This window comes from Leuresthes tenuis, unplaced genomic scaffold, assembly GCF_036924035.1.
Source record: "Leuresthes tenuis unplaced genomic scaffold, fLeuTen1.0.hap1 SCAF_9, whole genome shotgun sequence".
Lineage (NCBI taxonomy): Eukaryota > Metazoa > Chordata > Actinopteri > Atheriniformes > Atherinopsidae > Leuresthes > Leuresthes tenuis.
Genome location: NW_027325363.1, coordinates 12,609,268 through 12,624,083, shown reverse-complemented (window position 1 = coordinate 12,624,083; position 14,816 = coordinate 12,609,268). Strand labels below are relative to the sequence as shown.

Here is a 14,816-nt window from a genome sequence, read left to right as displayed (position 1 = left end):
AACGTGTTTACCAGTTAAGTTGTTGAAAATGTTTGAACTGGGGCCTGTATGGCAAAATAAGACCAGAGGCTTGATGAAGTAACTTCAGGTCCTGCTCTGTCTTCTTACCCGGGCTGTATCACCATGGCAACATACGCTGCAAACGTTACCTGGTCTGGAGGAAATTTTGAGATAAGAGATCAATGTATATAAAGGCACTGCCTCTGGACTAATCAATTCCTTAGAAATAGAAAAAACTGCATTGTAGTACTGCGTAAGACTTCTATTGGAAGGGTTAGTTAAACCAGATGACCACATGATACTGTAGATATATTGAACCTATTTGATAGTACAGGCCACTGTGCAGTTGGGCTCAGAGAGGCTGTTTATTTGCCTATTTTTGGAGTGCTTCGTGGTCACTTTGGAACACTGTACAGACTGCTTTGCCACTCTTTTAGTAAACATTCGAATCAGGGATAATGCAGACTGAAATCCAAGCCACAGAAGCCGCTGTTTAAAAGAATCAGAGAGCAAAGAATGAAGGGTTGACAAGTTTTGTTGCAGCAGTTGTACTCACGCTCATTATTTATCTTTTGTATTGTCATTTGGCATTATTTTAATTAAATCAGTCCTGTTTATTTCATTATTCGTTATTATGACAATCATTTTTATTAATATATTAGTTGCAGCTCCCATGCTTTTTCCTATCTCCTCTAGCAGATGAAGAATAACATGGCACGTGAATCAATATGTTCTGATAACATGTGTAGGTAAATACAAAGGGTAAAGAAATGCTTTTTCTTCTAACACATCTGCTCTCTATGGTGCCTCTTCCTCGGGGACACAGCAGCCACATCCAGCACAAAAGCATGAGCTATAAATTGGCTGCCAGGGTCCTTAGTAAATCCCATTATGTGATTTATTTAAATTGTTTCCTCCTCATATTTTGTGCACTGAAAGGAAATTTCCCAGAATTACATAAACAATGTGACTCCCTGCATTGTCATTATTGTGTCTACACTTTTCAGCCACCAGCTTATTACTGAGACTTTTAGTGAGTCATAACAGTTGTCTTTTGTCAATGCAAAATAAAGTTGTAAATTTGACACAATGTTTCGTAAAGTTCCACTGTTAGTGCATGTGTGTAAGCCTATTTTTTTGCATGTATATGAGCTTCTCAAGAATGTCTTTTTTTTTTTTTCTCCACCTTAAATAAAATTTGCATAATGTCTTATCAGAGCTGGGAGATGCGCTCTGACTCAATAATTGATGATTTCTCAGCTGATTTCTTCTTCTGCTCTCTTCCTTTCTGTTTTTGGTTCTCACTCTGTTATATCTCCAACTTGCAGATCTCTCCCTAGCTCTTCATTCACTTGGGTGAATCCTCCAGTGAGTGGTTTCTCCCAGGTGGTCCTTTAGAGGCGATTAAGTTGCTGTTAAAAAAAGTAGCAGATTTATTTAACGGGTAATTAAGGATATGATTCCAAGATAATGACCCAGGCTTTGTAGGGGAAGGCCCTGGAAGGGGCAGCGCTGTTAGAAGTAGAAGTGAAAGAGGAAAACAGGAGAGGGAAGAAAAAGAACACATCTAAGATATTAACATTGAAATGGCAAAGGATTTATCACATGAGTGAATTGAGAGGAGACTGGCCTTAAGCACAACAGGTGCAAAGGAGGAGAAAATGATGAGCAGTGTGGTAGTGTGAGATGAAAGTTCAGATTGATGAATTCACAGACAGATGTGACCTGCTGTTCATCCAGCTGTTAACATCAGCCTGTGGCAGCACAGCTGGCTATGTGGCAGCAGAGTAGGAGGGCAGTGATTGGTTAGAATGTCAGACCTGGATTTAGCAGGCAGATGATGAAGAGTTCAAAGAAAAAGAGGAATGTGATACAATGCGTGTGTCAGTTTTATAAAATGCATGAAAGAAAAGGCACCATGTTGATAGCACTATTTGTTGGTCCTAAAAATCTAATTTAGCATAGAGACAGGAAAAAACACCTCTCTTTAGGTATCGAGGATTCTTTGTTCTAGCTTGTCATTTCTGTAAGACATACTGAAAGTGGAACACACCCCCCCGTCTCCAGACTGTTCAGATATAGACTACAGTTCTATGCACACATGCTTTACAGATTGCTACAGTTTTGAAACCAGACAAATGATGATTGAAGCTGCATGTTCTCATATACCAGCTTCACTTTGCTTTCACTCTGCCTCTAATATGATAATTACGTCCTCAGTTCAGTCTCTGTCAACATCAGTCAGGCTAATCACCGGTGCTTTCTGCCTCAGTGTTGAGCACATCTAAAGCACCTTCTGGTCCATCTCTTCACAGGTGGAAGAGATCCGGGGTTTTATCGAGTCACTGGCAGAGAAAGTTGAAGAGGTGAAGAGGAAGCACAGCGCGATCCTTGCCTCACCCAACCCTGATGAGAGTAAGGCTGTTTGTTCTCTTTCCTCTTGTCAAATTCCCTCAATTGTAAATCTGTCAGAGTGAAAAGTTCAACATGGTGAGACCTTCACAGCTATGAAAATGCTGCAGTCTCCCTTTAACAGGACTTGAGTGCTTTTGAATTTTGGGTATTTATTTTTAAATTTTTTGGGCGATGCTTTTCTCAGATTGACTGTCAGTTGTGTCCTATTGTTAGAAAAATACCATAGTGATGTGAAAAACTGTCATTTTTTATTTTCTCAAGTCGCTCAGACCCTTTCACCAAAAATATTTGTTCATTGAACAAATATTTTCTTTACCAAAGCTCTGACTAGAAAGTCCTATCCGCTGACCTGAACCTTTCAGTTATTTGTCCATATATATTTTATCAGAAACATCTGATAGGTCTAAGATGTATTTCAGGAGAGCTATTAGGAAAAGAAAAGGATCTTAAGCAGGTCATTAGTTGAATCAGTTGTCTATCACATCTTTTCTGAGCACACTTGAGCCTATCACATCAACAAAGCTCAACTCGAGCCATTAGGTGGTTGAGCGCAGTCATCTAAAAGCTGCCCAAATCTGCCAGCAAAGGACACTGAACTGATCAAACGATTATGTTTCAGCCACAAACTATACTAAGGAACAGCTAAGAGCACTTAAGAAATTTGGAGTAGTGGTGTTGGAATAAGTCATTTTGGAGATCCAGCTTGGACTCCTGTGTGAGCCTAATACTATAGGACCCTGACAAAGCAACATAATATGATGAACGAAGAGTGAGAACAGCCTTGTCTCACTGTTGACAAAAGTCTTGTTTTTCCTCTGATAATTCATAGCAGATATGACCAGCAGAGCCACTAGTGTGTATGTTTACAGATCAGTTAAATCTGTCTGCGAAATTTATGTCTGCTCTAATCCCAGTTGATGTCCATTAGAGGTTTTTAAACAGCATGTTTGAAAATATTCTTCACTGTCATTATCATTATCAACGGGTGAGTTTTAGAATTTGTCGAACGAAGCTGCTTTAAAGAGTATGTGAATGACAACCTTAAAAGCTGCCTGTTTTTTTTAACTTTTATTAATCATTAATTGACTTATTCACATTGAATAATATTGCCTGAGCCAAGACTGACCCCAATGCACACATATATGCCTGTCTGATGATAACTTTGAGATTTATTTCCGCAGTGCGTCAGTAATGACTCGTGGCAACGAGAAAGGAGCGCAGAAAGGGAATAAAGTCAAAAGCTGCTGTTTTATATGCCATCTAATGTACAATTACAGCTAAAAGGCTGATGTTACAGGCAGATTCCACTGGACCAAAGACAGAAAGAGGACTCCATCATTCAAAAGAAATTGAGACAATAAAGAACAATTTGTCGGAAATGAAAAACACCAACCTGTAAATGGAGTCTGTAATAGACATCAGAGGATCTTGAAGATGTTTAGAGATGTCCTATCCACCTATCAGTTCTTTTTGGCCTTCTCGGGCATTTATGCTCCCACAGTGAAATATCATACTCTTGTTTGTTCATTTTATCCCATTTCTGCTTTCCCTTCCATTACTCTTTACTCCTGTCTTTACCTCTTTGGCTGCTGTTACCACTTTCTGCCATATTTCTCATTTTCTATCCTACCTTTGCTCATTTTAGCCTCTCTCATCTTTGCTTTTGTTCACTTGGTGTTGGATACTTCAACCAGTCTTTCCTTCCCTCCATCTGCTTCCCCATCTCTGTTGTCTCACACCTCTTAGTCTCTCATTTATGTCAGGGCATTGATCTATACCCCTACTCTCACAAGGAACAGTCACTCATACTAGTGACACTGCCAATCCCTTTACCTCCCTCCTGATCCCCTACCTCCCACCTCCCTGAAAAAGTATTGATCTGCGTGCCGCAGCAGGCATCAGAGGGACGCTTTAACAAGCCCGAGCGTGCCCATCGCACGCAGAGCAGAGCAGCAAAGAGGCAAGGTGTTGCGTTTTAGATAGACATTCTTCTACAAGTTGTTTCCTTTGTGACTGTGATCAGTGTGTGTGCTGGTGTGTGTGTGTAAGTCTGATAAACGCAAAAAAAAAAAAAAAAAATGCACGAGTCAGCTGTTGATGGAAATGTCAGGGTGGTTCATTTCAGGAAGGTAATTTTGTTCTTTGCTTTCTGCCTGTTGCTCTGGGGGTCACTGAGGGGAGACTGAAATAATCCACAAAATACAGCCAGCAAGCTCCTCTATTTGCTGAGCAGTATTTATTACAGTATGTGTGACTGTACAGCTCTTTCTGCTAAGAGTAAAAAGCATACCTTGTACTGAATATTGCATTTTGTTTGAAAACGTAAAATGAAAAGATTACATCTCCAACAGAATATTTCAAGATGCACAGCAGTGAAATATTCATCCTGAAGGTCACTGTGATTGTTTTTTTCTTTCTTCTCCTCACAATATTCCCTTCTGGCAACAAAGGCATGATTAATGTTTTTATGGCAAGTCACTGGTGTCTCACTTATACACTTAAAAAGGCAAAAAAGAAAAGAGAGAAAAACAAGGTTAAAGGTCAACATCCATACTAATGGCTCTGTGAGGCTTTACCATGGCACAAGAATGCTTTAGGCTAAATCAAAGTCTGATAAGTCGTTCCTTGCCACTCTGCAAGCACTGTAGTAACACCTTTGGGCAGTAAATAAAGAACAGGACTTAAAAACAGTATGTTTATAACATGCGCCTGTGGCTCAGGAGAAAGTCAGCCAATCAGGGGGTCTGTGGTGCGACTAACGCTAGAAACAATTTGGTGCCATTGGGTAGCGTTTTATCTATCGCAGTGTAGTTCCACATTAAAACTCAGTTTTCATTTTAAGCTGCTTTACTCTAGATCTGACTAGAGTCACAAAATGGACATCATGCTTTATAAGACATAAAAACTAGCAAAGATCTTAATATTGTTAGGAAAATTTTTACTGAAGTGAGAGTGTATTGGTGCATTTTATAATCTACCTGGCCTTCCTTTTGCTCAAAACAAACTAAGCTGAAACCCAAAATGCTAAATTAAATATGGTCCCTAGATCAAATGTAAAATAATTTATTCAAGTTTTCATGTTTAACTGGCTTCCTGGATATCTGTTCTCAGCTGGTTAGGCATTTGGTAAAATTTCCTCTGAAATGAAGCTGATCTGTGTGATAAGACCTACTGCTGGACATATGCAGTGTGTTTTTCCTGCACATGCTGTATGTTTGTGTCTCTTTGTACCTGCTGTGGCAACAGTTCCTAATTCTGACGTTTCCCTTCTTCAGGCTACAGTGCAGTGTGTCATCAGAACTAAATGCACTCCCAGTTTTCACTCATATTTACCATTCAACTGTCATTGTCATGTTTTTAGATGCTACGTTATACACAAAACCCTCATGTTTTCCTTGTTTTTCAGTCCGAATGCTTTCATGATTAAGTCTTTGCTGATATTCTCAGATTTTTCTCCCATGTGGTGAGAAGAGTCTTCTTCTTTTACAGATTCTGCTGTAACTTCAGAACTTGCTTCAAATCAAACTTAACTTTTTTTTTAAGGCATAATACGTCTCCTTTTCCTCCTCTAAATTTTTTTTTGTTAAACTTTCTAATTCAAATCCTTCTCTCTTCGCTTTTTTTTTGTCACCTAAAAAAAAGGTATAACATGTTTTGCCAAAATAGAGCAGGGATGGTCACAGCTTCACATTGTATCTCTCCAGGCAGCTGATAAACAGGACAGCAGAGGTGTAGTAATAATATGATCTGTAGACTTTTTTTTTTTGCAAGTCTTTCACTTCTCAGTGAAGCACATTGAGGCTGTAAATCTTTTGTTTCTGTCTCAGTTCATACCTCTGGGTACTTCCTCACTGTTAAATCCAGCCCACTTGAAGGCCCATATTAATAAGCGTACTCATACTGATGCATGCAGCCTCTGTGTAATATAGTCTTCGCCCCTGTGTTACACGTTATTCCATATCACACTTTATCCACCCACTTAGATTAAGCAAAGCAAATTCCCACCTGGGGATTGTAAATTACTTTGTGTGCTTTTTTTTTTTTTATTGGTTAGTGGTTGTATGCTTGTCTCTGTGAGCTGTGCTCAGCAGCAGTTTCAACAGTGACAATGTAGCAGGTAATGTATCAGGGTATCAGGTCCTAATGTTTGCTGAAACTGTGTTTCCACGTGAGCGCTTTCCACAAATGTACGGAGGGAAGACACGAATGACGTGATTGAACTGAATGTTTGAATTTGATCTAATATACTGGGCTTTGACATATAGGTGTATATACTTCAGTATTATATGTTCGGTTGCTTTCTTTCTGTTTTTCTACTGTGTTTAAATGCTATGTAAAAGCCCCAGAGCATTCCCTCGCACTTGAGTAAAAGCTTTCATCAAGATGTTGCTCTGTAGTTCTTCCTAGATGTCAGAATGGCAACACCACCAGAGCTAGAACATCCATTGCTCTGCACAATTGGAATGGAATTGTAAAAACTGGATCTTAATTCATTAGAAATGTGTATGCTGCATTCAGAAAAACGCAAATTTGTTGCATGTAGTTCGCTCGACTGTTAAAGATGTCTGTCCAACACAGCATTCTCACATTTAGAACTAAATCAATAACAATGATCAAGATGACCCAAGATAGTATAGTTGCTGAGGGCTTGAATAAGTGATGGAGGGTACTTTGAGTTGGTCATCTTTTTATTGGCATTCACATTTACTCCTATTGGCAGTTTAAAGAGATCAGTATGCTTCAAGGAGCTAATTTGTCGAAATTTACTCATGGTGTTCAGATGCCCAAAGGAGGTGTGGCTGTGTAAAAAAAAAAAAAAAACTCTCCCTTCATCCTGTTATTACTGCACAGTTGACATGTCAACTGTGCACAGTTTGTAATGTTTTGGTGAGACACCACCCCGGTTGCACGTTTAAGAAGGTGGTTTCAGACAGATGGAGGACATGATATGCCATTTGTTAGAAATATACTGAGGCATCTAAAGTGATTGGACTCTGGGAGGAAACCTGAGCAGTGATTGTGCACTGAGAAATAGACATTACTGACTGAAGTGCTTTTAATGCACCTTCCTCCTTTGTACATTAAAACCATCTGAGACAAGCAGTCTGGCTGAAGACCTTGTTGCAGCACAACAAGTCAACAACTTTGTACTCCTTAATTTTTGACCTTGCAAAAACAATTGTGAATATTTCATCTCTGAGATTAAGCAGTGTTAAACTGATGCAAGGAAACAAAACACCAGTGCAAACCTTTGAATGAATCTCCACTCCAAATCTCTGTACGTACAACTTACTGTATTCTATCTACTGTAAAATTCATATGTTAACTTAAGTTTTTTGTTGCTCAGTTTGTCCTCAAATCAAGTCACAAAATTGTAGAGAATGTTCACGCAACAAAATGTTAAATAAATGTTGACACGGGTGGTTCAGTTCTTAGCTGTTCCTCGGACTTATAAACGACTTATCCAGATTTTTTTTTTTTGCATTTTAGAACATTTCATATTTAATCATTTAATATCTAGAGCTCAGAGTTTATTAACATTTCTCCAACCACTCAGTGTTGGACTTACTGACAGTTTTTAAGAGCATCTTCCTTCTGACTCTTAAAAGTCCTCAGCAGGCAGCATCAGAGATGCTTGTTTTAATTGCAGACTGAGTGTTACTATTTCTAGTTTTTGGTTTTGGCCTGGTGTGTTCCAGCCCTCTGCAATCTGTTTGCCAAAGCTTCTCCAGCTTCCTTGGCCAATATTTTAAAGTCTGAGTACCCCCAGCCTTGTTTATTCTTTGTTCCTCCCATCTCCCTTATCACTTTTAATTTCCTTTCCTTTTAGATCGCTCCTTTAATGTCTGAGCTGAAAAAATAATATCCCTATGAAAGTGAGGTGAAAGTGAAGTGGACAGTCACGTCTAAGGCTAAGTTCACAGAGACAATTGGGGTCAAAGTCAGTAAGATAACTCGTATACTCAGATAAATCCCTTTAACTGCTCTCTGTCCTTTTGACTCTTAAGCCAGCGTTCAGCGTAGGTCAGTGTTTCTCAATTCCGGTCCTCATGACCCACTGCCCTGCATGTTTTCAATGTTTCCCTCTTCCACCACACCTGATTCAAATGAATGGCTCCTTATCAGGCCACTGCAGAGCTTGATGACGAGCTGATCATTTGAATCAGGTGTGGTGGAGGAGGGAAACATTGAAAACATGCAGGGCAGTGGGTCATGAGGACCGGAATTGAGAAACACTGGCGTAGGTGTACAGGATCAGCTCTGTGATCTAGATCTCACTGTCAGTTGTTTGGAGGCGGAGGGTGGTTTCAAAGCGACTGCAGCATTACGATGTTAACTCAACATAAGCCTGATATTCTGTCCTGAAAGATGGTGCAAGAAAAACAGAGGTTGTTAAAGAGAAAGAGGAGGTCATTAGCAAAGACATAATGAGGGAATAAGCTCCGTGCTGAGTGGCGCCCAAAAAGATCATTTCCTGTTTTAGTTCCTGCGGAGAGTGTATGAAAGTGATAAATGTTGGACTAAATTGAGTTCTACAACCGAATGGATAGTTTTCAAGTATGTTTAAGTTTTCCAGACTAATTTTAAAATATATCGTGTGGTATTGTGTTTTCTCTATGCACAATGATTCAATAATGCAAAGTAAAAAGTTGTTTTGAAGTGTTTTGTTATTCAGGAGACTGATCTACTTTATGTGTATAAGTATTCTCACTCTTCGTTATGACAATATTGTGGGTTTTTATGCTTCCTACTTCAGGAGTTGTCCTTAAATTTTTAAATTTGGGTCCACTTTTGCCTAAATTAATTTCTCAAACATGATTAAGAAGGCACACTTCTTGCATTTTTTTAAAAAACATAAACACAGCTGTTTCTTAAGAGATGCTGGTCCAGTGTTTTCACTGTCAAGAATATATATATATATATATATATATATATATATATATATATATATATATATATATATATTTATTTATTTATTTATTGTGTCCGACCATAAAGTTTTTGGCCCATATAAAAGCCTATAACTAAGATTTCAAATACTTGTATACCAGCAATGGAAACAGAGAAAGGGAGCTTCACAGTATTGAAACTCTTCACCCATAGTTTGGTGGTTAAACTTTATCTATGCTATCGGTTTGTCGTTACCTGTGTTCTCACAGTGTCCCTGCAGGAAGGTAAATGTCAGTCATGTTTGAAGAATGAGCTCAAATTCTGTCTATCTGAAACAGACATCTGGACTCTAGACAATCAATAGGAAGAGCAAACACACAAAAGACCAGTAATACATTTACAGAGAGAGCAGAGGGAGAAAGCGATAGACTGTGTTGGAGAGTTGCAGAGTGGAATGGCAGCAATTGACCTGGCGTTAGAGATGAGGAAACAGAAGCAGCTTGTCAGATGTCATTGTACCCCAACATCAGACTGATTGACACAGATTGTGTTGCTGTAATAATGGGACCTGTTGACTGCTGATTGTGATAAAGACACTGAGAAAGGCTTCAGACGTGAGTTGATACATCCTGCTGCTTTCGAACCAAAGTTAATGTAGGATCTAAGCTTAATGTAGGAAGGAATTGACCCAAAGAGTCAGGATGATCTTTTATGCAGACCTGAAAATATGCTTTCATCCTCATGTTTCTGATGTGTGATCGAGGCACAATATTATCCTGATGAGCAGAACTAATAACAGGGAAAGTGAGATTAAGGTCTCACTTCTCATTGTTATGCTGCACAAGCATAACAAGGATGGCAGTCAAAGTATAGCAGTAGTGTTGCAATAATAGTTATGAGCTAAAGGAAAAATTGTATTTGCATTAAAACAAAAAAAAAATGAGCACAGCTCTCATTTATGTGAGATGAATATGAAGTTGAGGCAGCCAAGCTAAGTTAGCTTGACAGAAACACTGGAAACGGTTAGCTCGGCTCTGTACCAGGATAACAAATTCTGCCTATCGGCACCTGCAGATCTCACTAATTAACACGTTTATTTTTGTTTGTTTAATCCCTGAAAACATTAATAGAAAGTAAAAATACAAAACCGCTGTTTTATAGTGATCATGTGACAAATTTGTCATTGGTCAGGATCAGTTGCTTGGCAACCAGCAGAGACACCTGGAAGTTAGTGAGGGCTTGTGTTCAAATGGCACTTTTTTTTTTTTTCCCAAGCAGAAAAGTGCTGGCAGGGTGCTGCAGAGTCCTTCATCCTAATACCTCTGACGCTTGACTACAACACTCACCAGCAACACTAACTGTCTTGGCAATCTGCAACTTTAATGAGCTTTTCTATGTTTGTGGTGATCATTTCTGTCTTACAAATCATACCTGTTCAACTCAAGATTGACAAACACAACCAGAACTAGTTTTCCTGACCAATAGGGTAACAGTCTCTGCCCATATGATTGACTACCTGAAAGTAAGACAGTGAAGTTCAGGGATTTCTACTTAATGGGCAGCGCACTTTTTGTTCGTAAACTAAAGTTATGCATCGCAGATTTTTGACTTGTTGGTATGACAACACAAACATTTTCCCCTTATAAACACTTATCTGTAACGTGTGTAGAAGTTGCAGAAATTTTGTTTTAAATTACCGTATTTTCCGCACCATAAGGCGCACCTAAAAGCTTTACATTTTCACAAAAAACGACCGTGCGCCATATAAGGTGCACCGGATTCCAAAGTCTGTCACGGATACCGCCATTTTGAATTTACCGTGGGGAGCACCGAGCATTCATCGGGGCATTAAGCCCCCTCCGCATCAGCTCTCCCTTTGCGCCGCTCACCGCCACGTTCACTTTTGCCGCGCCTCTTCACTCTCGTACATTGGAAAAGAATGGCAACTGGCCACTTCCGTCGCTCACTTTACGTTCGGTGTGAATCCAGGGTCAGGAGGATCCCAGCCATTCACTCGAAGAGTGTATGGAGCTCGTACTTAGCCATTGAATTGTGTCATCATTATGCTTTTGCCCATGTCCCAGTGAGTGCCTGTTCTTCAGTCTGAGATGGGTGATGCAGATGTGCAGTTTATAAGTGTAAATACGACCGACAATGTTGTCCTTGACCGTCGGACCAGTTCCCGCTGACACAGTGACGTAATACATGCACTACGTGTGCTGGCAGCGATAAACCAATCAGAGAACATTGGGTAATACGTACGCCTTATAATCAGGTGCGCCTTATATATATGGGTTAAGTACAGAAATGGACCCCAAAATTGAGGGTGCGCTTTATAATCAGGTGAGCCTTATAGTGCGCAAAATACGGTAGCAATTTTTTTTTTTCACTGTAGAACTAATTTTAGTCAGGGCTGCGGTTCCATGGCGAACTGATTTAATTTGTGGAGGGTGATATTTCCTAACCAGTCCCTCGAACCCAGAGCCTTCAAACTGAATTTAGTATGATTTTAGGTTAATGTAGCTGAATTCCTTTGCAGGCTTATCTGTTTTGATGGAGTTTTAGAGGCAGATTGACACAAAGTAAAAACATTCCAGGATGTTCCTTTCATTTTCCATTCAGCAGTCATGATTCTAAAGTCTGAGGACATGACTCTGGAGTCATTTTAAAGTAATAGTGAACATTATCAGTTTGAAATATCTCTGTTGTGCTGTGTAGCATGGCAGTGATGTTGGTGTTGCTCCTGATGCTGATGACAGCTATTGTTATTTCCCTTGAACTGCTCACTGGAGCGATGAATACCAGACAAATCAGGCAACTTGTCAGACAGGCTGGATTTAAAAAGGCCTGGATTCAGATCTTCTGCGTCCAGTTCTTAACAGAATTACGTTCCTAAAAGGTCAACTTTTTTAAAGTGTTTGGACTGAAACTGGGAAGAGCTTGTGTTTATTTAGTAAGTTTTGTTTCTGTCTAGTTTTCTGTCTTTCTAAATCTAAATATGCCTCTGTAGTTTAAAGTGCAGCCCGACCAATGTTGCACCTAAAGCCAAAGTCAAGATATGGTCTATTTTTTTTATTTAATTTCTTTTTTCTTTTTTTTTTTTTTTGTAATGTAAATGCTTTTGATCAAAATTCTTTTTCTTTTTAGGTGAAGACACAAGCCTGTTCTATACCCAGATTATCAAAAAAATAAAAAGGTTTATCAAACTCTGAAAAATCTCTGAGATACACTTTAGCACTGTGCCTGAATTTGTCTTATTTCTCATTCGTTTTGAACAGGGTGACATTTTGCCTTGTCAGGTTTAATTCTGGGTCAGCGTTCCTTTTTTCCTGCGTAACTTGCGGTGAAAAGTTGAGAATGGTTCAAGTTTTCAAGCAACATCGCAGGCAATCAAATCGCCTGACTAATTGTGTTTCTGATCTTGTGACTGATTGTTTTCCCAATTCCAAAATGACAGGCCCGCTCACCGTCGAGTACTGAAGTATCACATCAAGTTCATCTAACAATGGGATCGTCGGAATGAAAGAACGCTTTTGGACACTGTTCGGGTCATTTTCTCTGCACTGCACCGTTATCGCCGATGTATTTAAAGTTTTTTTACCCAAATAGGTAAACACAGTGCTTTGAACCCTTGAACCTGCTTTGTTCTGATTTTCTTCTCATTTAACATTAATTATATTACATTCAGCACTTTCTTCTTTGTATTTTACACAACTTGTGCATTTGTCTTGTGCCTGCAGTTATAAGAATAAACAGTGTTAAAGCTGTGATTTTATACAATATGCTTCTTACTCATTTTATATTAAAAAGAAATATAGCTATATACATTCATAGTGCTTTGTGGGGAAACTTTGAGCACACAGCCAGGAGTCATCGGAGTCAGTGCCCTGACTCAGTTGCCGTGGCAATATTGACACTAAATGTAAACGCTTCTACCTCATTCTGTAGGATTTAGATAACAAGAGCCTTGTCAGGATACTGGGAGTAGGAAGAAGAGAAGTTGGAGGACATTGAATAATTAAGAGTAAATTTGAGACCAGTTTGGGGCTTTTATTTTAATAACTTCCGTGTATGCCTGTTTCCTTTCAGTTTGCTGTTTTACTCCCTGTTAAAACATCAAACCTGTAGGTTGGGTTGAGGAATATTATCATGTTTTTGTTTTAAAGTACAACTAACAACTATGTTTACCTATTTCAGAGCTTAAAAATCAATATACCAGTGCAAAATGGTTTCCAAATGAACCTGAATCGACTGCATTTCTTTACAGCATTTTCTTGCCTTCTCTTGTTAGCCTTACTGTTTGCTCTGTTACCCAGAGAAACTGTGGTATGAAACCTGCTTCTCCTCTTTATTCTCTCTCACTTTTCTTCTGTGTTTTTAATTTACAAGTAAAGTTTTAAAAAAAAAAAAAGGGCCATGGATTGCCTTGAAAAACAAATAAACTCATTACGGTGGAATAAATTTCCCACATTGTTGCTATTGTCTTACATGCTCGCACTGGTTCTCTTCTAGTTTCCACATTCTTTCCTGCCTTGGAGCGTTTCTCTGGCTCTCCTTCCCTCTGTCACTTTGAAACAATCTGAAGCTGCTGAGAGGACCAACTGCGCACATCGCCATAGCAACACAGTCTTAATGATGGCAACAAGCGTGACCTGAAGATTCCATTTGATAGCGTCTGGGAGAGGGATGGAGTGTGAAGCCACAGCTCAATTGACTCCTCAGTTTTGCCCTCTAATTTGCTTTCCTCTCACTTCTCCCTCTACTTATTCATCTTTGGTAGCACTCTTCCTCTTTTCACACAGCAGATAATGAGGCTGAATAGACACTTGATCGGGCAGGTTGGTCTCCTTTGTTCAGTAAGAGAGAGAAATCAAATCTAACTCCTAAAAGACATACCACACACAGACATACACTTCATGTACACCCTAAAACTGAGCACTGTGTCATATTACTATCCCTGCGATGCTGTTAGCAGCTCTCTTGGAACAGGTTACAAGAAGTTGCTATGGTTACTTAGGAGCGAGCGAGCGAGCGGCTTTTCCATAGTAAGAGTGTCAAACCAGTGCGCACATGTGCGTGTTCGAGGTGCGTTTCATTTTTGTGCGCATAAGAAAATTGAACCTTTACTCAAAGATTCTTAAATAAAAGCTACCCTCTTTTGTTTATGTGAAAGTAAACAAAGTGTAGCTGCTTTCCAATCTGTGCAAACCGCTAACAGATCAAGTCCTAAAAGTGGAACTGAGATTGTTATTTTCCCTGCAGATAGAAAGCACCTGTCTCACTGTACATAATCCAGATAAATCCATCAAACCCTTGTGTCCATCTTATTAACAAATTTAAACTCTGACCTGCTTTACTTGGTTTCTCAGTGTCCAAATTCATGTGTCGAATGCATTTACAATGAACCAGGAGAATTTCACTGGAGACAAGATAACAAGTTAAACATCAAAGTGTTTACAAGCTTGAGGTCAAAAGGGTAACACAAAGAACACGCTGAAATCCAAAAATGC

General features: G+C 39.3%; 2 protein-coding genes across 6 annotated transcripts in view; one reads left to right on the top strand and one right to left on the bottom strand.

Moving 5' to 3' along the window:
- snrpa (small nuclear ribonucleoprotein polypeptide A) overlaps positions 1-14,816 on the bottom strand; it is a 286,754-nt gene that overhangs the window by 218,605 nt on the left and 53,333 nt on the right. The gene's annotated exons all lie outside the window — the stretch shown is intronic.
- Positions 1-14,816, top strand: part of stx1a (syntaxin 1A (brain)) — a 64,314-nt gene that overhangs the window by 23,972 nt on the left and 25,526 nt on the right. For all 5 annotated transcript variants that reach the window (XR_011917130.1, XM_072392372.1, XM_072392371.1 and 2 more), the window contains one exon: positions 2,316-2,415. Coding sequence is in view for 4 of the 5 variants with exons in the window: in XM_072392372.1 (XP_072248473.1) it covers positions 2,316-2,415 (100 nt within the window). In the remaining variant the exon portion in view is untranslated. The remainder of the gene's footprint in view (positions 1-2,315; positions 2,416-14,816) is intronic.